Source organism: Amphiura filiformis, chromosome 3 (assembly GCF_039555335.1).
Source record: "Amphiura filiformis chromosome 3, Afil_fr2py, whole genome shotgun sequence".
Lineage (NCBI taxonomy): Eukaryota > Metazoa > Echinodermata > Ophiuroidea > Amphilepidida > Amphiuridae > Amphiura > Amphiura filiformis.
This window is the reverse complement of record NC_092630.1, coordinates 8,868,474-8,893,858: the sequence shown is the minus strand read 5'-3', so window position 1 is coordinate 8,893,858 and position 25,385 is coordinate 8,868,474. Positions and strand designations below refer to the sequence as shown.

Here is a 25,385-nt window from a genome sequence, read left to right as displayed (position 1 = left end):
TGTACCATTTTGAAGCATCAAACTCTAAAAAGTACTTTGTTGGCTATATAACTTGATCAATTTCAGCGATTTTAATGCAGTCTTTTTGAATGCCATGAAAACAAATAGTTCCTCGTCGTATTTCAATGTATCGCCCAGGCCTATTAGTGGTCTTTAACCTATATAAGCACAAAAGTGCTCCAATCTCGGGTAAAATGCCATGAATGTAAACATTGACATTTGCAATACATGTTTTAACAAGAAAATTTCTGGAAAACAGCATGACGAGTAAAATATCAATGGTTTTCGGACACCCTGTATGATGACTGTTTCGCTGTTTTTGCTTCAACCTAGGACTATATCTGGAGATTCGTATCTGCAGCATGTCCTAGCACGATCAGATCAGATTAAGATTGATTTAGGGTTAGTGTTCCGATTTAGGCTTGCTAATTAGTGTTAGAATTGTTGATTAGGGTCAGGTTCGCATTAGGAATAGGGTGTTTTATAGGGCTAGGCTCGTGGATAGGGATAGAGATAAGGCTAGGCCCGAGGATTAGATATGGGTCTAAAATAGAGTTATAGATCAAGTTAGGGTTTCGGCTTGAGTTAGGATAGAGCGAGGCCATACATGATGCTGTAGAGGCCCATAGACAACGTGTACACAAAGACTAGGTTTTATTTTACACGCGACTATAGGCCTTACTTGCGCATTAAAGCTTAAGCAAAATGCCTAGCCTAGGCCTATACTGTATTTACACGTATAGGCCTATGTACGATATTTAGGGCAAGGAAATCACCAACAAAATGTGCATGTGGTTCTAATTAACAAAGTGGCATATCTATATGATCATCAACATTGATTTTTCATCATCATTAAGCTTTCTATATGTATACGCAGGCAAGCGAAGGTTGTTGAATTTAGAAGCCCTGAAATCACAGAAACCAGCCCTAAACCCAAAACTAATGTCACAAGTCCCCCCCCCCCTCAACCCGTTACTACCTCAACGGGTTCTAAAAACATACCTTAGTAGTCGAAGAAGATGCACGTTTTCTTGCCAGGGCAAATACAGTTAAATATTGAGAAATGTAAGCAAAAAATAGCTAGAAAAGTCTCCATGACGAATATCAGATCCATAGAATTCAGTGTTTCTATAGGTTAAAGACCACTAATTATGTATTACACGGGTTTCAATGGGAAAATGCCTAATTTCGGGTGGAATTTTCTCATATTCAGAACTCTCACAGTTCAATGCCACTAATATCAGGTGAAACTATATGATTTAGATGCCAAATGATCAAAAATTCAACATAGGTTGACCTGAGACTTTTCTTGTTTTAACGCACTGAACCGTAAACACTTAAAATGACAGTGCGCCCTCGAAGCTGATAGTTACAATATGATAGGGCGAATGTTTACTAAAAACCGAAGCCGTGCGTATGAATTTTGGTACTATTACAACAAAAATGTCATATAATGAGAGAAAATGTACCATTTTGAAGCATCAAACTCTAAAAAGTACTTTGTTGGCTATATAACTTGATCAATTTCAGCGATTTTAATGCAGTCTTTTTGAATGCCATGAAAACAAATAGTTCCTCGTCGTATTTCAATGTATCGCCCAGGCCTATTAGTGGTCTTTAACCTATAATACCCTGTATTCTCCGCCGTAGAGGTCCACTGTTGTCATATCAGGGGCAATAGAAACAAAGTTGGTAATCTTAAGGTTGATGATAAACTTACCAATAATAACATTGATACTGCTAATGAATTCAACAACTATTTTACAACAATTGGTGCTGATCTAGCTCAAAAACATGACATCTCATCATGACATTGGTGATAATTTGTGTAGTAATGATTGTAATGAAAATGTTTTGAATTCCTTTGATATTAAGGGCCATTCTAACTTCATTTTTCATTCAATTTCTGCTGAGTATGTCTATGATGAACTTTGTAAATTATCCAATAATAAATCACCAGGTCTTGATGATATTGATGTTAAATTGCTTAAAATAGCTGCCCCTATTATTTGTAATTCACTTGCCTATATATGCAATCTTTCGTTATCAACCTCTATTTTTCCATCAGAATGGAAAAATGCCAAAGTTGTTCCTATTTTTAAATCGGGCAGCAAATGTAATGTTGAAAACTATCGTCCTATTTCTGTTTTGAGTGTTGTTTCTAAAATTATTGAGCGTGCAGTTCATGATCAAGTATACTCTTATTTGTCTGTAAATAATTATCTTAGTCAATCTCAATCTGGTTTTCGTTCTCAATACTCAACTGCTACCACTGTAATTGATGTTCAGGACTATATTCTTAATAGCATGGATGAAGGAAAAGTCACTGGTGCCATTTTTCTTGACCTCAAGAAAGCTTTTGACACAGTAAATCATGAGCTTCTTGTTAACAAACTCAGGAAATATGGCATCAGTGACATTGAACTCAACTGGATTAAGTCTTATCTCAATAACAGAATGCAGTCTGTAAAAATTGGTTGTTCTGTTTCAGATTTAAGGCCTATTAATATTGGAATTCCTCAAGGGTCTATATTAGGCCCTTTGTTATTCATATTATTTGTTAACGATCTTCCTGATAGTGTTACATGTAAAACAGTTATGTATGCTGATGAAACCTCCCTGCTAGTTAATTCGTCTGATCCTTTAAGTCTTCAAAATAGTCTGAATCAAAACCTCTGTAGTATAGCTAAATGGTTTAGAGAAAACAAACTTACTCTTAATCTAAGCAAAACTAAGTTGATGCTCTTTGGTACACCCCAAACCCTTATTAAATTCAATAATATTTCTTTGAAATATGATGGTGAAGACATTGAGAAAGTTGATCATTTTAAATACCTTGGTCTTATTTTTGACAGTAACATGACTTGGTCTCACCATGTTGATTTAATTGCTTCTAATGTTTCTAAAAGATGTGGTGTAATTCGTCGTGTTAAATATTACCTTCCAAATCACATTCTGAAAAAACTTGCTGAATCTCTTGTTATGCCGCACTTTAGTTACTGTAGCCATGTTTGGTCTAATTGCTCTCTAACACTTTCCAGTAGGTTGCAAGTTCTTATGAACAATCTTGCAAGAATCATTCTTTCCGCTGACATAAGAACTCCTATTGGTACATCTATGAATGACCTAAAGTGGCTCAAATTAGACCAAAGCTGAACAATCATATTCTTGTTATGTTATTCAAGTGCCTTACTGGGAAAGCTCCTGATTATCTTTGTTCTAGTTTCAGCTTTACCCATTCTATTTCATCATTATGTAATCATATTATTATTATGTAATTGTATATTATTTTCTCTGTAACAGGGCCCCCTAGAATAGCAGTGCTTTGTCACTGAAGGGGCTACCCTGTATAATGAAAGCGCAAATAAATAAATAAATAAATAAATAAATAAATAAATAAATAAATAAATAAAGTCTAGTAGAACTTTTAACATCTTCAGCTAATTGCATTATTATTTAAAACTATTTTTGAAATTCCATATACTTTAGAGTGGTGATGCCATAACCGAAGAAGTAGTTTATCAACCACAACAGAATTCAAGTTCAGATGAAGAGGACTTCTACATGACTAGTTCAAAAACCAAACCTCACATCTCCCGTTCTCGCAGTTCATATGCAGCATCTGATGAAGAAAGTTCATTTGATGGCAATGGACACAACAGAAATGTTGATGAACAATATCAACCCTTTCCACACCACGCAAGAGTCACCAGTCCCACACTTCTACCGTCCCACTTAAACGAACATTCACGAGAAACAAGCCATGCTAGTGGCAATATAAAGTATCAGCCGTCACAAAAGCCAAAACAAGAACAAAATTCAAGTTCAGATGAAGAAGAGGACTTCTACATGAATATGTCAAAAACCAAACCTCACTTCTTCCGTCCTCGAAGTTCATATGCAGCATCTGATGAAGAAAGTTCATTTGATGGCAATGGACACAACAGAAATGTTGATGAACAACATCAACCCTTTCCACACCACACAAGTGTCACCAGTCCTACACTTCTACCGTCCCTCTTAAACGACAATTCACGAGAAACAGGCCATGCTAGTGGCAATATAAAGTATCAACCGTCACAAAAGCCAAGACAACGACCGATACCGGCTCCTAGAAAAAATCCACCTAAAAGGATTCACCAACAGTCGCAAGACATATATTCGAGGGGTCCACAATACAGAGAAGGCGCATTTTATAATTCACAAAATGTAGAACGACCATTTGATAGGTACAACCAACACCCACCTGGATACAGCAGTCTTCGTGCACATGACAGCAGCGATAACCATTTTAATTCTCACGAACGTCCATCCAGTGACAATTTTTATGGACAAAACAGGCCCAAGGCTGCAGGTGATCACGACAGCTACCAGCCACACTACAATGACGAGGAATCCGGTCAGGAGGTATTTGATAGTGAAATGATAGCTATGCGATCTCCAAGTTACTATTCAAGAAAAAACTATGGGCAGCGACCAAGTGTGCATGCGGATGAAAATAAAAATAATACTGTGGTGGTGTCCAGAATCAATCCAAAGACATCCGATGATATGTTACGAATGTATTTTGAAAATAACCGGAAATCGGGAGGCGGTGATATAACTGAATTTAGATTAGACAAGGGAGTGGCGAATATTACATTCCTGGACCCGACAGGTTTGTTACTCATAAAAACTAAACCATATTATTATGTTTATATTTTTCATGATTAAAGCTATTGTGGTCTTATTCTTTTTTAACTGATTGAGAGAGAACAGCGCACCTTTTCATTGTTGAAGATAATTACGATCAGACCATGTGATATTTTATAGTATGCAGTTAACTACATAAATACTCCTGCTTGTTGAACAGAGCTAATTCATACTCGATCCTATCTGGTAATTAGCGATTTTCGCGCATCATTTAATACTTTTTAAAATAAGAATGTATCTACCCGAAAGCACATGCAAGCAACAATCCCCAACATTTCAAAATATTTAATCTTTTAGCCGCCAGAGAAGTTACTCAAAGAACACACGAGTTGGAAGGTACCACTCTTTCTGTGATCCCAGGAGAAAGAAAAAAGCCTCGCGCAAATCGCCCGTATGATCCATACTGTCTTCGCCTTACGGGAATACCAGACGGAGTGACAGATGAGGTCCTGACTTATTTCATTGATGGCCGCACTCAAAAGGACGAGCGTCCAGATATAGCGTACGGAGAAGAACCCGGAACAGCGTTGGTGACTTACTGCACAAAGATTGAAGGTTTGCTTGTTTGTTTGTTTTGTTTCTTCTTATTCTTCCATATTCGGAGAGAAATTTATGTATCCCTTTGTTCTTCCATATGTAATCTTATATCGTCATGTTTTTTTACACTGAGTTAATAGTTAAGGGTAAACGATCAAGGTCATGACCTTGACACGAGGAAAACAATTTATTACTTTTTTGAGAAGAAGACATACAAAATCGTTCATGATTTAACATGAATCCTGAAAAGAAGTCCCAACATGGCCAGTGTGCCATTTCCCAATCCCCTATTATTTCTCCAGTTGCTAATGAAAACAAATTCCTATCGTATTATGCCCTCTATCGTGTTTTTTATTGACCGTGATTCACAGTTTTTTGTGCCCCATTTGCCACCTGGATCCGCAGTGTGAAGCATGACAATTTTCAATCGATCAGTGATATTTGTAGGTAAAGTTTGTTCCCCCAAAGGCCTGCAATCGAGCAAGCAAGTGATATATTCATTTTATTAGCAATAGGTTTTTTTATTTGGTGGTGTGTAACTTTTCATTTGACCTTGAATATGTCTTCACTGACATTGTTAATTATCTATTTATAGGTTAATAACTGCGCATTAGTTATTTGGAGGGCATTGTGAAAAATCTAAACATTTTGCCTTTGGAACCGAGGAATATCCCGAGGGGCGCAGCCCCTAGGGATATTCCGAGGTCCAAAGCAAAATGTTTAGATTTTTCACAATGCCCGACATATAACTGATGCAAAGTTATTAACCGAATTCATAACCGTCACTTTTAACTCATCACTCAACCAAATCTCAAGATTATATTCTCCGAAATTTGTTGAAATAAACAATTTTTATCAAAACTTATAATTCGCCCTTCAAAAAGTCGAACAGGCTAAAACGGACTTACCAATTACAGCACTGCGCAATCACGCCATGTGCAAATATGGTAGTTGCGTGCGCGTGTAGAGTTCCGGCGCAACATATGCGCACTACGCGGAAGTCATTGTATCGCATAAGCATACGCGGAGGTCATTGATGGATATCAATAATATCCGCGCCGGTGAGCGAATATCATCTAACGAGCAATTTAATTGGGACGCACATACGGTGTGATACGCGGAGGTTATGAATTCATATTATATAATGCTTTCTTATTTATAAATTTAATTTTTAATTTATTTATTCATTTTCATTGATATGTATTCATTCTGGTGTATAGGCCTACTTCTGGTGAACCTTAACAAAGTTTTTCAGAGTTTTCTATCTCTTCTACGCATTACCATTAGAGTTTACTATCTCTTCTACGCATTACCATTACAGTTTTCTATCTCTTCTACACATTACTACCACACGTAGTTCTCCTATATACAACGTTACTGCAACATGTTTTCTTTCAGATATTGACTACGTCATTCATAAATTTACAAAACGAAAGCTAAAAGATTCCTTCTTCAAAGCGTCACGTGTACAAGTCTCCGACAGTATTCTTGTTCGCAATATGAAACCAGGATCATCCCAACAATCAATTGAGCTTTACTTTGAAAGCAAGAAGAATAGTGGTGGGGATTGTGTTCGGGAAGTTCGTATTTTTGAGGACAAGAACCAAGCTGTCGTATTCTTTGAAGACTGGAAAGGTAATTCCATATTAAACCAATGATCAGCTTATGTTTTTCAGCTCAAAAATATTGTGGACATATTTTAGAACGGAATGATCATGTAAACAAACGATACCCTGATTGTAGTTTTCACTAATTGTTTGATAGTAAATGTTTATTTCTTTACAGTTGTCAAACGAGTCACAGGAAGAAAGCACAAACTCGAAGGTTTCAGCTTAAAAGTCAAACCTTTCTACGACTTTCTTGGTGCGGAGGTATCAAGCGACGGACCAACACCGCGGGTTCCGAAGCCCGTGGTCGTTGATGTGGACCCATTCATTGCTGAATACATCTTCAAAGAAAGCCAGATCCAATCGCACTTTCAACAGGAAATGCAAAAGGTAGCGACTAAAATCGAATGGCCACACGAGCAGAATAAGAACAGTATTCATTTATTGCCCGACACTACTCTTAACAAGGATCCACTCTTGTGGAAATCGTGGAAAGAGAACGCCATTACACAGGTAAAGGGTTTCTTCGATCAGTACGAAACACGCGAAATACGTGTTAATCAATCCTTCTGGAATGAGATCTGTAAAAATCTTACGAAACGAAATCTTCAATTTGTCCGTCCTATATTGAGATCAAATGAGGGCGTAATTATCTTGCAAGGAAAAACAGAAGATGTGAAAAGCGCAGAGACCGACATAATGAATCACATAGAGGTCTTAGAAGAAGAAGCTGAAAGAGAACGACAAACTGTTACTGAGCAAATAACCTTCAATGCAGAAAATTTCAAACTGCTTCTTCTGTGTCGAATCAAAGAAGAAATTGAACAACGCTGGGCAAATGTGAAGTTTACTTTAAACCCGAGCTCCAATGTAATAGAATGCGAAGGTATGCAAAGTGAAGTCTTGAAGGCACAGGTTGAAATATCCAATAAACTGCATAATCTCAGCACACGTTCAATCGACGTAAGTACGTGCAAAAGCCGTTTTGTGAATCTCGTTGAAGACAAAATACACGAAATCTTTAATTCAAGGAACATACACGCTGCTTTGAGATCGGACGGATGTAGAATCACAGTCACTGGAAAAACAGACACCGACAGAGATCGCGCTATTAAGTACATCGAGACCGAGATTGTGGAGAAAAGAGTGAACATTGAGTATAAATCGACAGTTCACATTCTCCAAGCAGCGAAAGGACAAAATCAATTCAGAGAAATAAATAGTCAGAAAGCGGTCCATGTTGCTTTGAACTCTAACAACACGCACGTTGACATCACAGGATTCATCACTGACGTTGATACTGCAGTGCGCGCTGTTGAAGAATTCATCGAAAAGAATGTTATCCTTGAAGAGGTAGTCAAAACAGAGAAGGGAAAGGTTCGTTTCATAGTAGAACATAAAAAAGAAGACCTACGTGCTCTTTCGGGATCCAACCGTCAACATTCGGTGACCATTCAGCCTAAGCTGGATAGCCGTTCAAGCAAATTCCATATTAGCGGAACGCAACAAGGCATGTCGGTAGCAAAACCACGTCTTCTAGGGCTCGTGGAAAACATTTTGCATCAGCAATATCCGGTTTCAAAACCTGGTATTCCACAATTGCTACGAGAAGGCAAAGGACAAAGGTTTCTAAAGACAGTTGAGAAGGAATGCGAATGCATCGTTGAGACTGACAAAGAGTTTGATTCACTTGAAGATGATGTCGGTCCTGGTGTCGTCTCTACCAAGAAAGTGCAGGTACTTCGTCGACATATCCTACCAGGAGGCTGTCTGTTGATGATCTGCAAAGGAGATTTGACAGTAGAACCGGTAGATGGCATCGTAAATGCAGCGAATACGAATTTGCAACACGCCGGGGATTGGCCAGGCAATTGTGGTCGCAGGTTAGTTGAAACATAAACATAGCCTACAGTGTGTCCCGCTAAAAATGTCCGTCTAAGAGTTGTTCTACAATTTTCTAAATATTTTTTTTTTTAAATCGAAATTCGCTTACAAAAACGTTGACCCCGTTTATTGTTGTGTGAAATTTTCATTGGATTCCATTCCCTGGTTGTGAAAACTAAACCCAAGATGCAATACTTGTGCTATTTGTCACATTTCAAGTTTGCCAATCAACATTCATGGCATGATTTACGACTGTTGAAAAATGTTCCCTTGTAACTGTATTACTGCCATCCAAAAGATAAATTTTGAATCAATGGCGTAGCGTGGGTTATCATAATTCGGGCACCGGCCATAATGGAAGGAGTTGGCATCGGGTCTAATTGGGGGCACAAGCCGTTTTTCGGCAATTTTCCTATGGGATTTTCCAAATTTTGCAATCGATGTGGGTGGGGGCACGTGCTAGGCTACGCCACTATTATTTCTGAAGTTTAGAAACCTGTAATTCGGGACCAGCTGACTTTTTTTAAAATTAAATATGCTCCACTTTGTTTTATAATATGGATATTCAAATGTGTAATTCATTCATTCAGTAATGAAGAAATCCGGCATTTATTCACCATTCAGATTGTGATGAATTTTATGCAATAGTTTTTATTTACTAAATCAGTGAGAGAATCACACCAAACGTTTAATAATTTTAACCAAATCTTTTGGCTTTATGAATCCGATACAAAACCAGAGTATTACTCACTGAGTTGTGCACATTCATTTTGCTCTCAGAGTAAGATACTGTGTTTTTCTCCTGGAATGGAGATACATGGAATGATAGCCATTGTTTTCAAAACCAGTGAACCGACTCTGATGTAAATTTTACAAAAGGTAACAGACTAAAATAATAATGGGCTTTCAAATTATGTAAATAGAAATCACTGACGAGATCTTTTCAATTTTCAATTTTAACTCGACCCTGAGATGGACGTTTTTATTTAGACACGCTGTAGATTTATTATCAAAAGTCTCTTAATACAGCAAAAATGTGTTTATTTCAGGAAAGTTAACCAATTATATTGCATAAAAAATCGAATCGACTAAAATGTTGTAACATAAATCACAACACGTTAGGCTATAAAATACAGAGTTTGGTCAGTAAACTTCTAATTGTTTAACGTGAATTTGAATTCGTTTTGAAGGTGGTGAAAGCATTCAAACAGAAAGTAACCAAATCATTCGTAAAAGACGAAGACCATTGAATACAGGCGAGGTGGTGAGAACATCTCCTGGTCGACTTCCATGCAAGCATGTACTTCATGTTGCGGGTCCTAAATGGGAAGGCACACCCATACCCAAACCTGGAGATGACCCTACAAACGAAGAAAATTTACTATGTGATGCCGTGACAAATGTGTTGAGAGAAGCCAAGCGTTCGAGAATGCAGACCATATCGATACCGGCGATTAGTTCAGGGATTTATGGTTTTCCAAGCCATCTCTGTGCTAAGACTATGGTTGAAGCATCGATGGAGTTCTGCAAGAAAAACAAATCATGCAGTCTGAAAGAGATACGATTTACCAACATCGATGACCGTGCCTGCAACGCATTTCTGACGTATTTTCAAGAAGCATTTGGTGAAGGTGATCGGATGGATTCGATTCGACCTTTTTGTAACACGCCATGATGGTGGACGTAGCATCCTCTACATCTATGTATTTTCAATACTACAACGTCGTATAATGTTATACAATAATTATTATGATACATTGTGATGTCGTACTTATCACTGTTTAATATGGGTGAGTTGTGATGCTGGAAATAGGTGGGGTACGGAAGTAGAAGTGTTGCAGAGTAAGGCTGGGTGGGTTGTGGTGGTTTAATAGAAGATGTGGAGAAGGGTAACTCCCGTTACCCTACCCTATATGGGTAGGGTGACTGTAGAGGTTGGTAGGTGTAGGGTAACGGAAGAGGTGGGTAGGTGTAGGGTGAGGTTGGGGAGTATGTTAGGGTCGATTGTGGTAAAGTAAGGTGTGGTAGAGGTATTGAGTATAGTAGGGTTGGTGTATGGTATGGTAGAGGTAAAGTAAGGGTAGTATGTGTGAGGTTGGGTGGGTGGGGTAAGGGGTTTGTTGTTGCTGTGAATAGGGTATGGTATGGTGGAGTTAGGGTAATAATATGGGTGAAGTTGTGAAAGGGTGGGGTAAGGGTTCAGGCAAAGAGTAACATTGGTGGTATGGTATTTTAGAGGATGATAGGGTGGGGTGGGAATAGGGTGTTGTGCAGTATGCGTAGGTATGTGGTGAAGGTCATATAAAGGGTATGAGATGTTAGCCTCTCCTAACATTATAGACTTTTCAGCGACATTTGTTGCTAAATATTCTGAGGTAAAATTCATTTATTTCTCAAGTTTCCGCCCCCAAATCCCACTCCTCCCCCTTTTCATCTCCGGCACCATCCACCTCGGCGCTGGCGCTTTGATAGCCTGATATGGATGCCCCTCCCTACATTTCACTTCTTCGAAAACCTATGCTACATACTTAAAAATACAATATATTTTAATTTGCGTGTGCTTTGTTCTGATTACAAAAAACACACAAAGGACGATACCTTCATAATGATAATGCAATATTCCTTTATCTGGTTCGTGTTTGACCTAATTAAGTAATGTTAAGTTAAACAATAATTCACACAATATAGATGACTTTGAACAACTTGACGGAGCATATGGATACACGGAGAGCTTTCCAAGAGCACAAGGTGTTTCATCAAGTAAATTCACGCCGTTAAAACAAACTGGAAGATACACCCTTACCACAAAAGAAAACAAAACGATTTCTCTGAAGAAAGCTGATATCTCAGCCGAAAAAGTAAGTTATAAGAAGCAAATAAACAAGCCAAACATTCAAACAAACAAACAAACTTTAGACAAATGGAGAGAACATTTGATAAAAAAAAGTGGGTAATGGTGAATCCAACGGACGAGGACACAAAACACACCAAGGATCAATAAATGATACAAGAGAATAGGAAAAAGAGCAAGGTACACCAACTTGACGTGGGGCAGCAAGTAAAATACAAACTAGACAATACGCGGGGGAGGGGGCAAAAACAGCAAACGTAGGCATTAGAAGTAGGTAAAGTTCGATAGCCAAAAATTACCAGTACAAGGCTCACAAAAGTGCTAAACCTGCAAAAACAACAAGGACCAATGGGAATACAAAAGTACACTAGAACAAGTGATGACAATCACTGTGTACATAAACAGACTTGGTAAACCAAACTACCCAGCAAACACAAAACGTTTTCGACATCATTCGCAAAAGGTTATAAAAGGTTGTCAGAAAACGTTTAAATGTCGGGTTATATAAAGGGTATATTAAGGGTATAAAACGTTTTCATAACATTAAAATCATTTTTTTTAATAATCTACTGCTCATCAGCAAACAAAAAATGTTTTAGAGAAAACGTTTAAATGTCGAGTTATATAAAGGGTATAAAACGTTTTAATAACATTCCAAAAACATTTTTGAAAACTTTATACAAAACATTCTAAACAGAATGTTATTTTGGGGTTGAAAAAATAGTTTGCGATAAATGTTTGCCCAAAATATTTGCAATAACGTTTTAATAACGTTTTCATGACCTTTATATAACCCGACATTTAAATGTTATTAAAACGTTTTGAAAAAAACATTTTAAGAACATTTCTGTGTTTGCTGAGTGCAAATATTTTAACATAATATTATTTAAGTGTTGACAAAATATTTGGCAAAAAATGTTTGCGAAAATAGTTTACAATAACATTTTTGAAAACATTTTAAAAATATTGTTGTAGTGTGTTTTCATACAAAACATTTTAAAACGTTTTCGTGACCTTTATATAACCCGACATTTTAATGTTATTAAAACGTTTTATGTAAACCAAAAGCCAAAATATAACTTATTAAAAACGTTTTTAAAACGTTTTTGTGTTTGCTGGGTAGGGTACATACTACCATTGTGATGGAATAGCAGTAAGGTCGAAGCATGTTTCAACCATCATAGATTTTCACAAAGTCCCAACTTATTTACTATCATTTTCTTACTGTATAACTAGAACTCGAAGAGAACCTTGGGAAGTTGGCATTCAGATGACAGCATAGGCAATATTTAAAACTTTTGGTAGTTTGTTTGCGCGTCAATAAAATCTCAATTTACGCTCACGTTAATTCATATATAAAAAGCGCCCGCCAGTCACGCATTACGTAGTTCACAACTCGATCCACTCAATTCTATGTCAATACACAATGTTACGAGTTTAACTATTTTAAACTGTTGCGAATGTTAGTGATTTTGGGCAAATATTGCATTGATTATTTCATAGATATCACGTATATACTTTTGTCGGTCCTGTGGTTCTTGAGTTATGTTTTAAAGAGGGCTGAAACAACAACACAATTGTAAAACGTACACAACTCATTAACAACAATAAATCAAGCAAGTTTTCAAAGTACCGTATGTGATTTGTAGAATTAACTTTTGCTAAACATCAAAGTGTATTATATTGATTTAGATAATGAAAATCTATTTTTGGCTGCTTCGACCAACAATACTTCCCTTAAAACATTCTCATGAGTAATCGATCAGTAGGAGCGTTTAATTGATTTAAATGAGGAACCTAAATTCTGGTGTCTGATAAAGAAGTGTACAGCTGAAGTCTGTTTTATAGGCGTAAGACCCGCACAAACACACCTTTTGGGTTACATGAGAACAATGGCAACACTCTCTAAATTGTGGCACTTACACATCAATTCTTATCATCATTTATTGACAGTCATATACCATGTATTTAAGGACCTTTCATTAATAATGCCGGATGAGCCGGAATAAATGTATAGGGTTATGTGATTTTATTTTTCCCGAGGTGTATGTATATAAAATTTAATAATTATTCACTATAACATAAGTTTGGTCGTGGCATAGATGTATTGGAGCACAATCTCTGTCCCAACCTCTGTGATTGAATTAATATTGACGTTTGCTTGGAAGGTGGGGGCGGATGGTATAGGGAGGGTTATGTGAAATTAATTCATCGCAATAGTGAGGCAGGTATTTTCCCCTCAATATTCTCCAGACCCCCTCAGGCATTAATAATGAACGGTCCCTAATGTGTTAATGCTGTTACCAATTAAGGGCAGAACCCTTTTTGTTTAAAACAATGGTACCACTTTTATGAATACCCTGTCGGCAAATCAATTCGGTACAAAGGAACAACGCGTTACGTACTCTAATTCTCTTCATGTTTAAATAACCTCCTTTTACTTTAATAACTTTTTAACTTTTACTATATAACAAATTGATTAATCACTTAGGAGTGGTGCAATAATTACGAGTGAATTATATGGGGGAACAGTTTGGAGAGCTTCTGGGGTGTGGGGAGCAAAACATTTTTGTCAGTTCATACAAGAAGATATTAAGACACTTTAAGGTTATAAATCTGACAGTATAAGGGGGTGCAATGGTGTTTGCACGTTAAAAGGGGAGTCATATATGTTTAGCTTTAAAAAAAACCCAAAAACATATTACCAATGAGAAAATCTAGAAAAACTAGGTATGTTAGGATGAGGTTGTTGATCGCACCATATATATTTTTCTAAATTCTCTATTCTTTTGTTAATAATATGTCAACAGGTCGATGTCATTGTCAATACAACAAATGGAACGTTTCAACTCAACGCTGGAGGGGTCTCAGCTGCAATGCTAAAGGCAGCTGGGCCTCAACTTCAAAAAGAATGTGATGACGCACTCGCACAACAGGGACTGACAAGACAGGCAGCGGGAGGTATTCTGCAGACAGGTTCTGCAAAGTTGGGGTGCAAAGCTGTTTATCATACTGTCTGCTGTTCATACGATAGAGCCACATCCGAATCGGTGAGCTTTTGCAGATCAAAGTTATGATTCAATTTTGTGTTAGAAAGGAAGGGACATCTTGCTAAAATGTGTTCCGCCCCTGTCCCCCACGCTTCCGCCGCCTGTGACTAAAGCACATATCCGAAGTTCAAATCCTTGTAGGATGCCTACATGCGCTCGGATGGTTTTGCCAAGCGCGCGTAGACCACGTTAATGTACACCAACACATGCGGATACGCTGTCTCGTCTAGATATACCCATTGCTACCATAAATTATAAACAAGTGGTTCCATGTCAAAGTAGACCTCTTTCGCTCGAACCATCGACTCTTCTTGAGCTGTCATCGTGTAGCCACACAATATCAAATCACCCACACATTTCACAACTTAAATCATTGTTTAATCAGTCGATTGATTTCGAGCAAGCACATCATTATAGGAACATCACTCTCAGACACCCCCTACATAAACAAATCGCCCTTTCCGCTTTGGACACCCAACTTTGTCATGGTTCTAGCAATAACAATAATAATAAAAAATTATCCATGAATGGCTTCAATTGGCCCTTCATTACACCAAATTGGGACTTTTTCAAACTAAAATTGTACACAATTGCCCAAACTGTCAAGTGCCAAGCGCCCCTGCACCTCTTACTAAACAATGGAGGTTATGTTAATGATGTTACTATATATGGATGAGTCTGGTCTTCTTTGTTTTTTGGTGTGTTTTTTTTTGGGGGGGTACGCTACTGTATGAATGGGTCGTATGAATTGGCCATATATTTGGATGTTATTAAAAAATGAGTCAGGAATTTTGTACGAATATTTACCCACTGGCGGCACATCTGTATCAATTCTCTTTCCCCTCCAACACAATTTTCAACATGACTGAACAGTACCACCTCTTTAACCCCCAAAGTATTTCCTCCTTTATACAGGTTTTGTGTAAGTTAGTGATGACCATTCTAAAGCAAGCAAACCAAGCACGCATGCAATCTATCGCTATTCCAGCAATCGGCACGGGCAATTTGAAATTTCCGCACAACGTTACCGCTAAACTGATGTACGAAACAGTAGTCAAGTTCAGTCAACAAAACCCAACGGGATCTCTTGTAGACATCCGTTTTGTGGTGTATCATAATGACACACCTACGATACAGGTATGGAATATCTTTCGACATACATGTATGTTTGTATTTCATGATTTGATCATGGTGTAACTAGTATACCGTTAATCATCACATCTAAATATCACATCAAATGATCAAACTACATTGAGTCAAACGCGGCCGATAAGCAATCATGTGACAGCAGGCACCTATTCATGATTCTTAATCACTTTTTTAAAACCCCGTACAGGTAAATAGTTGATCATAACTCTTTCCTCCGTGGTCAAACAGTGCCCTTAAGGTCGGAGGGTTGCAAAACGTAGCGGTGTTTGCAACCAAATATTGAGACAAATACAACTGACACACAAGAGGACATACGAGGCCATTCAAAAAGTTCTACCTCGAACGTCACATCTCTGTTATCTTACGTGCCAGACTATTAAAATTGCCATACAAATGAGCGTCGAATACATATATATTTGGTACATCAGAAACGATCTGAAAAGAGAGACCAATTTCTATTTAAAAGGGTCTCCATGCACGTCTATGTGGAAATCATTACAGCTTTTTTTTCTTTCTGAAAATGGTTAAATTGCTTTATTTTTGTTCAAATAATATAATCAATATCTAATGCTTGCAGATAATACATTTTTACTGGGTATCGTGTCTTTTTCACATCAAAACCGATACATATGGAAAGGTTTCTATACAAAAACTATTCTCTTGCACAGTTTCCACCTAGATACACCTGAGCACACATTTTCGTCCACGATCTCTCAAGCAAGCAGTGAATTGTCTCCACAGTCTTTGCTTACACTACACGGTTGAGCATCGTAAGACCACTTTTCGTCATTAGGTCAACAGATAACGCAATTCAATGTTATAGCAAGGCGAATGTGGTAAATCTGTTGAAAACTACCTATCCAAGCACATTTTTGACCAAAAAAGTCAAAACATCAAGTGTTCCTTACAACATTTTTCAAATTTTATGTCATTAAATGAAAAAGGGCACTTGTATTGTCTATATCCAGCGTCATGAGAATGAGCAATGGCCAATTCTCTTTAAATTGCAAATCTTGTGCAAAAAGTTACTATTTTCGCCTGTTTTGTCATAAGGTTGTAAATTCAATGAACTATGACTTTGCTAAAGAGCGCTTACAAATTGATATGCATGTTCAGAATATCCTTATTGACCCTTTTCCATAGGTTGTTGACTTCGATCGGGTGGTCATTTGTTGGTTCAGGTCGTATTAATTGGTTCATAAGTTGAACAAACTGTTCATCTTATTTCCACGTCAATATGAATCCATTGCTTAAAATAAGGACGTAATTACGAATTACCCTTTCGTTGTTTAGTATAAATGTGGCAAATGTCACTAACATTTGTGTGCCTGTTGAACCCTTTGATGATTTCTTCTCATCTAAATCATGTTTTTTTTTATTTTGAAGTCCCAAGGCATGTCAGTGAGCTCAAATAGGAACAAAATGTTTATCCTGAGTAAGGGAGCTCAAATAGGAACAAAATGTTTATCCTGAGTACACAGACAGCTGCATCTTAAAATCATTTTTATGCAGATCATCCAAAGCTACAGTATGGTGCTTACTAAACTGCTTGCATCAGGTTTTAACCGTTTAAACCGACGTACAAAATCCGTATTTGCGTTATGTATCTAAACAACCAAAAAACACATTTTCATCAAATAACTTAATGTAATAATTTATTCTGTAACTTAGAGTATAAGTGTGGGTAATTTCAATATTCTAGCACATAAGATAACAGAGATGTGATGATGGTATACATGTAGAACTTTCGAACGACCCTCGTACAGACTTAACATTTAGTATGGAATATTTTTTCGCAAAATTCCGAGACAGGTCTGTAAGGGTTCCGCATAAACCGCAAGGGCTAAATATTAATTGGAGTGTGTCTGGAGATGGTGTATAATAATTGTTTGATAGAAAAATTTCTTTCCGTGTGTTTACATTAAGGCGCTGATAATGTATTGAATTTAAATGGCGGATTTAAGGAGATTGAATTTGAGTTTTGTGAGGGGTAAATTTTTCCAAATTTTAGCAAGATTATTCTGATATTATCAAATTTATTGAGGTGATATTTACTTAACCTAAATACCAATAATTGTTCGTCAGAACTGAAATGCACTTGTAATCTACCAGTTTTGAAAGCGGGATGAGCTTTAAAAATTTGTCTCTTAAAGGTAGTACGCACTCAGAAAGTTTGAATGCCCCCTGAGGGCCAAATGTTATAAACTTACTGTGCACAAAGAAACAGCGTGAGTTCATTGGACAACCAGCAATCTGCGCAGTTGTTTTTTTGTACCGTAACATTCAAACTTTCTGAGAACGTATCATTTTTAAGAGACATATTTTTAAGCTCCTCCCATTTTCCAAAAATTGGTATATTGAAAGTGTATTTCAGCTGTGACGAATGCCAATTACTGACGGAATTTAGGAAATAGCACCTCAAACCCCAATAAATATGATAATTCGCTATCGAAGTGGTTACGTAATTTTCTTGGTTATCGAATCACACTATTATGGTATGCCTTTGTGTGGTGATTGTTTCGATCGAGGTTCAATACTCAGGCGCGCGATCCAGTTGACATGGTAACATTACGTAACTTCGCTGGCGAATATCATAACAATGTTGCATAAAGTCTGAAATTGTGTCCCCCTCACAAAGTTCAAATTCAGCATCCCCAAATCCGCCATTTTAGGTAAATGCACTACTAATGAAAAGCACATTTTCTATCAAACAATTATTTTACACCATCTCCCGACACACACCCAATTAATATTTAGCCCATGCGGTTTATGCATACCCCTTTAAGACCAGTCGTGGAATTTTGCAAAAACATATTCCATACTAAATGCCAAGTTTGTATAAAGGATATCACAAGGGATATAATTTCCGCCCATGTGTATGATTTTCTCGGGAGGATAAACGTCCAAAACTTTCGTTTTCATATATCATTGACATTAACCTATAAATATAAATGCGATTATTGTCTTCCTTGTCTCATTTCCTGTAAGATCAATGTATTAATATTTTTAAGCACATTGCAGTTTTTAGATAAATGACTAAACCTGGAAAAAATATACAGGCCTTGAAATTCTGTACTGGTATACTAGAGTTATTTTAAAATGGATAGATTTAACTCTCAAGTTATTTAACAGTATAAATTAGTTAAAAAATTATAGCTATTGGTACATAAACTAACTGTACTATCATTCATTTTCATCTTTCTCAAGGCCTTTGAAGCAGAAATGCAACGTCTGACACAACAGGAAATACAAGTCGGAGTCGCGACAGATGGAAGAAAACTGAAAACATCATCAGTGACTAAACAATCGGTCATGTCAGGTAGTTTGAATAAAACAGGTTATCCAACTTGTAATAAGATTTAACTTTTATTGTAGACGTGGTGTAAGTTATTTAAGTCTAAAATGAAAGCTCAAGCTGGGGAATTATATTATGTTATGTCACTAAGGATGTTAATTGTAGACTTAAAGAAAGCTCGCAGCATATCGACAATTAGAATTATTTCAGGATTATGGAGAGATTTTAATTGTGCATCCTTTACAATATGACTTAATTTATTTCCTAATTGAAGTATTCTTGTCGTGTTTAGAGCCAATTTTATAGAGAGTGATTGATGACACGAGTAAAACAAGATAGCAGGAAGTGAGAGATATGTGCTTGATAACTATTGCGCTCCCTGGATTGCGCTTTTATCCTGATTTCAAAAAATAAGGTACATTAAATTTATTATCAGTGATCATTTCGATTATTGTTTCTACAACAGGTCAGCAATCATTCAAAGGATTTCGTCAATCCCAGAGCGGTGCATTCGAAATGAGGATTGGGCAAATATGTGTTCAAGTATGTTCCGGAGACCTGACGAAAGAGAGTACTGAAGCTATTGTCAACAGCGTTGGGCAAGGTCTTGCTTTAAACGGTAAGCATGGAATTTGAAATTAAATTGTTGTAAGATTCAAATTCTACTAGGCAGTAATGGTCAGTACGGACCATTCAGGTATGGTCGGTGTTTGTCGGTGCTTTTACTTGATGATTAGCAGATTCGTTGTTTTTCACATCAAATAAACGCTCAGAAAATATTTGAATATCAATAATTGGTCCTTCTAAATCAAACAAGAACGATATGATGATTAAAGAGTTTAACTTCAACACTACACTATTTTTCGCTCACCTGGAACGTTTTTACTAGCTCGACTAGCATCTTCATCAGTGAGAGATATCCCGATTGTAGACAAGATATCATCACAGCATCACCATCTGCTTTTATCTACCACTACGTATGAATATCTACTCGTATAAAAACGATATTGTATTATATTTTAGTTCCAAAATTGACATAGTTTGTAAGTAAGTGGTGTAATCTTAGTAATCTGTTTATATTTTTGATCGACCATTTACAAAAATGAATGAAGTCTAGTCGCAAGTTGACGAATGAAACGTAGGAGACACATCATTTAGAGTTTTCTGCCATCATGGCTAGGGACATCGAATTTCATTCATATACACGTCTTTTTTAAACAGAGTTTTGTGATCTCTGTACTTAGGTCCCGTTTCTCAAGCCATCATTCGAGCGGGTGGGAGTTCAATTGCACAGGAATGTCAGCAGCTTGACGACAAAGGTAAGACTGGCTAACGTGGCCACTTTTTCCGACCGTCTTTCCTCCACATAGCCGTAGATCCCGGGAGATGGGGGAGATAAATCCACCCAATATTCGACAAATATCTATGCAATAATCCACCTCCCCCATCTTACGTAAATGAGTGTGTTGTTGACCAAATGTGACCATTACATTTGTAAACAGTGCATATTTCCGTCATATTTGACCATTTTTTCTTCAGATATTATTATCACGCGAAGTGCGCATTTGATAAATAAATTTTGTGAGCAAAAGATGCTCTATACACCAACACCCCCCCCCCCATCTCAAAATAAAATCGACGCCACTGCTCGAGTATCGTATTAGATAAGGTATATAATACCAGTAAATAAACTAGAAATAAAAGAAAAATGCAGTGATTTATAGTGCGATAGGCACATGCTCAACGCCTAGACGTTACACGTCAGCACACTTTACAGGTTTTCGCTGACCAATACAGCCCCACATCATTAAATAACAATTAAGTTTATAGTAAAATTGCAGTTTAGGAGCTCACACCCTAGACATTCCAAAACTGAAAATCGCATTTTATCCCGGGGTTTTTCTTCTTCATCATCTCCTTCTTCAAACAGAGTGTCAAGACTGACTCTAAAACTGCAAAGGACCCAGGGTTCATATATGACACACTTAAGGGCCTAATTGGACTACCCTGTAGATGAGACTTTTCCTCACTTTGACCCCAGATGTCAAATACCAAGGGCCCCAGGGCCACACATATGAAATATAACATTACTTTTCTTTTTTTCAATCTCCCCAAGGTGATGTCGTCAAAACAGGCGCTGGAACTCTGAACTTCAAATATATTATTCATGTTGTCACACCTCACAATTTGAATAAACTGAAGGAAGTGGTGGGAAAGGCACTTCATCTTGCTGAAAATGAGCGGTGTAAATCGATCGCATTTCCTGCACTTGGAACAGGTAAAGCGGTTTATTATTAATAATACAAATTGGAACAACATTGTCGCATTAAATGTATCCTCTCACGAACATATGCTAGCTAATCGGGGTGATTTTCTGTCGGATCCCGACTTTAGAGGGTGTGTTATCACCTAGAAGAGGATCATAAACATGACTTGAAGAGTGGACCTTTCATACTATTTACGAAGTTATGTTGGCTTCTTCTAATCAAATGGATTCGCGTAAAATGCTTGTTCATTCACAGCATAAAATCGACTCCCTTAATTAGCTGCACAACTGACTGCATCTACAAAACATGCGTAAACTACCACCACTCAGATGTTTGTGAGACTGGACGCAAATTTGAGTCTTAATGAACACCAAAAAGAAAAAGTCAAATGTCCAAGACAAAGTTGGCCTACCTTTAGTTAGTAGTCCATAGAATCATATTACCATAATTCGAATTCAAGTGCCGCGAAAGATGTTTTATATAGCACTATTACACACCGGTTCATCGGGTCATACTACATTAATCCATTCATTTGAATAAATGCGGATATTTATGAGCTTAAACTCTCTTGATACATGTAGCAAAATTAGCTGCCACTGGCGTTTGGGTGGGCGCAAAGATGCGAACGCGGTAACCCTGAAAGATAGCAATTACTTGATTTTTCTGCCCCTGTACCTCTAGGAAACATTAGAGGAGACCCTGCTCAGGCAGCTGGATATCTCCTTGATGCCATTGGAGAATTCGCAGCAAGCGGGAAGGCGAAACACCTTTTACTGATCAAGATGACCATCTTCCAACCAGCATTGATGAAAGTATTTCAAGATCAAATGAGATCCAAAGAAGGAGATTCATACGCTGCACAGAAGACATTACTTCAACGTGGTGCAGGTATATTGCTGGCAAATAGATTTTGTTTTATTCTATATTATCGTAAAGGAACTTTGCCAAATGATCTAACTATATTTATAAAGCACAACTGCACTTCCGTGTGACGTAATAGCAAATGTATATATGGCGTACTGATTTCGAATGCTGACCGTTCGTCCTATCCCAAATAATAGCCTCTGGAATGGTGTCTAAATACTACAGATAAAATTGGAATATGGGTTACGTAATAATATTAAATATAATGACGAGCTCAACATGCTCAGTAGAAGATAGCAAAACGAAATACATTGTTTGCGTAGTTACTGCTACATCCGTCACCATGGAAACGGTGAAGTTCGTCATGTCCATGCATCGTGCATTACCCCTGTCCTTCAGTTCGTTCATAACAAATGTTGCTCCATATTTTCATGCGACGTGTCGCTAAGTGGTCGCTGAGCGGCGTGGCGCATGCGCATTGTATACAAATGGATACAATCATGGCTTGTCGATGGCTGATACGTCATGCCGAAGCGACAAGCGATAATGCTCTGAATTGCGGATGTTAAAAAACACGTACCATATCTAGGCAACGTGTTGTCGCGTCAGTACGGCGTCGTCGGTGGGCGTATATCCGACGGGATTTTTGTTTGTTTATTTTATTTCTTCTTTAACCTGGGACACTCAATCAATTGAAAACACAATTAATCATCTGATCTTCCTTGAGGCTCAGGGAATACGACGCGCTCTGTCTGCCATGAAATATAGGACTGTTAAAGCCATAATGTTCGATTTTATAATATGAAATTTTTGGACTTTTTCGTCGGCCATATCACATACACCTTCCGAGATTTTCTCTCGAGATTATCTATTTTGACTCGTCATGAAAGAAAGAAATATTTATATATTACATAACAGCAGAACAGAACTTTTCTTCAATATATACTAGGTGTTGAGTTCACTATTCCTTGCACTATTGTATGGAACTTGACTAATGCTTTCAAAATCAAAAAGACAAACTGAAATATCTCATTTACTTTTACAAAATGCCTTTTTTTTAGTATTGCCGAAGCTAAAACTTTTGTTAATTAAAATGATTTGTTTCAAAAAATAGTCAGCCCAAAACAGTTCTTAAAGCCAGGTGGTGGCCGCATTGCATTCTCTAAATTCAGCAAGTTTTCATCGTCAACCGTGTAATTGAATGGGATTATTTTGAAATTTTAAAACGCTTGAAATATCACAAACAAATAGGCCTATGTTGATAAATAATATACATACAAGCTAAAACCGTTGGGGTTCGATAATAAACCCCACAAAACTAACCGACTATATTGGAAAATGCCATACGGCCGGGCGGTTTCACAAGTTGCCGGCTCGATCATGTCATCCGCCGCCTGCTTAAAGCCATATTATAACATTTGCTGAGGAGGACGCCCTCACTGATTTTTTTTAATTCATTTTTTTCAACACGATTATATTGTACTTTATTAAACCAATATACCCTGCAAAAACCAAGACTCTAGGTGCTGTAGTTTTGTCAAAATCCGAGATTTTGAATAAAACGCCGGAACCGGCGTTTTATTATTACGATGGAATTATCAGTCGAACGCATACACGATCTTCATAACACACAGTACGTACACGGCGTGCAGGACGGTGATCTACACAACAAAGGGTCGTACCATAACATGACCGAAGGAGTGGTACGTATTGGCGACATATGCGCTGGTAGTAAATTCCAATTTTCTTTGCTTTGCCGTAGTTGGTCGGCTCAAAAATAAAAGGGGATATATCTGACAGTAAAAACTAACATTTTAAGGCAAAAAAATGCTAATCTATTTTGTATGAAAATGTTATAATATGGCTTTAATAGGTATAGAACATTCAAGTATACTATTTTACATCAAAAAATTAAAACTAAACTATTTTGTATTCATTTTAAGTACAGATTTACGGAAATTCCATAAAATTTCCCAAAATGGGAAAATTCGATATCTCGGGATCTGGAGGAAGATTATATGAACACGAAGATGGTCAAACAGCCACCAAAATGTGTATTTTTACCCACACTGTAATGTCATCATGCCAATGACTCAATTTCACCCAGAGGTGGATGTAAGGCCTGCATTTTGCAACTAAGCTCTTCAATTACTCTTGAATAATGTTTGATTTTGATTTATTTTGCTGTTTTAGAAATTGTCAAGTGGGTAGTTTCGAAAGCGTCCTTTCAAGATGAGCAACAATTAGCTTCAAACTTCGAAAGATTGTCCATAGGATCCAGGGACGGAACAGATGTCAATAAAGCAAGCGATACACTGATTCTACACATATATGCTGGACAAAAACGTGACTTACAGAATGCTAAAACGAAAATTGACGAATATATAGAAGAGGAGTTTGCCAGAGATGTACGTTTCATTCAGTGACTAAAAGTGATAACACGTGTTACTTAAGGGGGTACTACACCCCTCGATAAATTTGTGTCTATTTTTGCATTTTACTCAAAAACTAATAACACAGTGGTAACAAAAGTTATGTATATTATAGGGGCACGGAATCCAATTACTACACTGGAATTTCAGTGACCCATGACAAGCGGTTTGTTATTTATGATAAGAAATAAGGTACCGCTGGGATGTACCTCATTTCCTATCATATATACTGAACTGCTTGTCTTGAGTCACTGAAATTTCAGTGTAGTAATTGGATTCCTTGCCCCAATAATATACATAACTTTTTTTACCAGTGTGTTATTATTTTTGAGAAAAATGCAAAAATAGTCACAAATTTACCACAGGGGTGTAGTACCCCCTTAACCATTTAGTCTTAAACTTCAAGGCCACGAATCCTGTCGGTTTGTTTTTGGTCAATATGACCAAAAAAGTTATGGTCTACGTCTTGCTATACTATTCCAAATGGCTATGGAATGTTAAGGGAATTAGGGTCACAGTCCACATTAGGTATCATTTCCAGTCTTTATAAACATTAACAGAAAGTGTCCGCAAATTAGACATAGCACAGTGAAGTGAAATCCAGTAGTCATCTATCATTGATTGTATTCGTTAAGATTACAATTGTTGTTGTTTTCTTTGCTTTCTAAAGGAAATTATGTACGAGCATGAAATGTGGGGAGAGCTAGACGAGAGGAAAATTCAAAAGATATCTGGTATTGCAAGACAAAACTCGGTA

At 37.2% G+C, this 25,385-nt stretch overlaps 2 protein-coding genes across 2 annotated transcripts; both read left to right on the top strand.

Moving 5' to 3' along the window:
- Positions 1-2,307: 2,307 nt before the first annotated feature.
- LOC140147058 (protein mono-ADP-ribosyltransferase PARP14-like) lies at positions 2,308-22,109 on the top strand. The gene is made up of 14 exons (XM_072168829.1): positions 2,308-2,466; positions 3,490-4,657; positions 4,990-5,247; positions 6,628-6,864; positions 7,015-8,703; positions 9,911-10,351; positions 11,409-11,578; positions 14,382-14,621; positions 15,537-15,758; positions 18,978-19,089; positions 19,532-19,684; positions 20,310-20,384; positions 21,182-21,273; positions 22,014-22,109. Exons 1-14 carry the CDS (start codon positions 2,308-2,310, stop codon positions 22,107-22,109), a joined length of 5,112 nt encoding a protein of 1,703 aa, XP_072024930.1.
- On the top strand, positions 22,032-24,641 carry LOC140147992 (uncharacterized). The gene is made up of 2 exons (XM_072169815.1): positions 22,032-22,220; positions 24,390-24,641. Exons 1-2 carry the CDS (start codon positions 22,115-22,117, stop codon positions 24,620-24,622), a joined length of 339 nt encoding a protein of 112 aa, XP_072025916.1. The 5' UTR covers positions 22,032-22,114; the 3' UTR covers positions 24,623-24,641.
- The last annotated feature ends 744 nt before the right edge of the window (positions 24,642-25,385 follow it).

Bases quoted from the DNA above. Each gene is read 5' to 3' on its own strand.
- LOC140147992 (XM_072169815.1), top strand. From the start codon at position 22,115: ATGACCATCTTCCAACCAGCATTGATGAAAGTATTTCAAGATCAAATG. The intron at 22,221-24,389 runs GTATATTGCTGG...TTGCTGTTTTAG, and splicing joins ATTACTTCAACGTGGTGCAG to AAATTGTCAAGTGGGTAGTT.
- LOC140147058 (XM_072168829.1), top strand. From the start codon at position 2,308: ATGGATGAAGGAAAAGTCACTGGTGCCATTTTTCTTGACCTCAAGAAA. The intron at 5,248-6,627 runs GTTTGCTTGTTT...GTTTTCTTTCAG, and splicing joins TTACTGCACAAAGATTGAAG to ATATTGACTACGTCATTCAT. The intron at 11,579-14,381 runs GTAAGTTATAAG...ATATGTCAACAG, and splicing joins CTGATATCTCAGCCGAAAAA to GTCGATGTCATTGTCAATAC.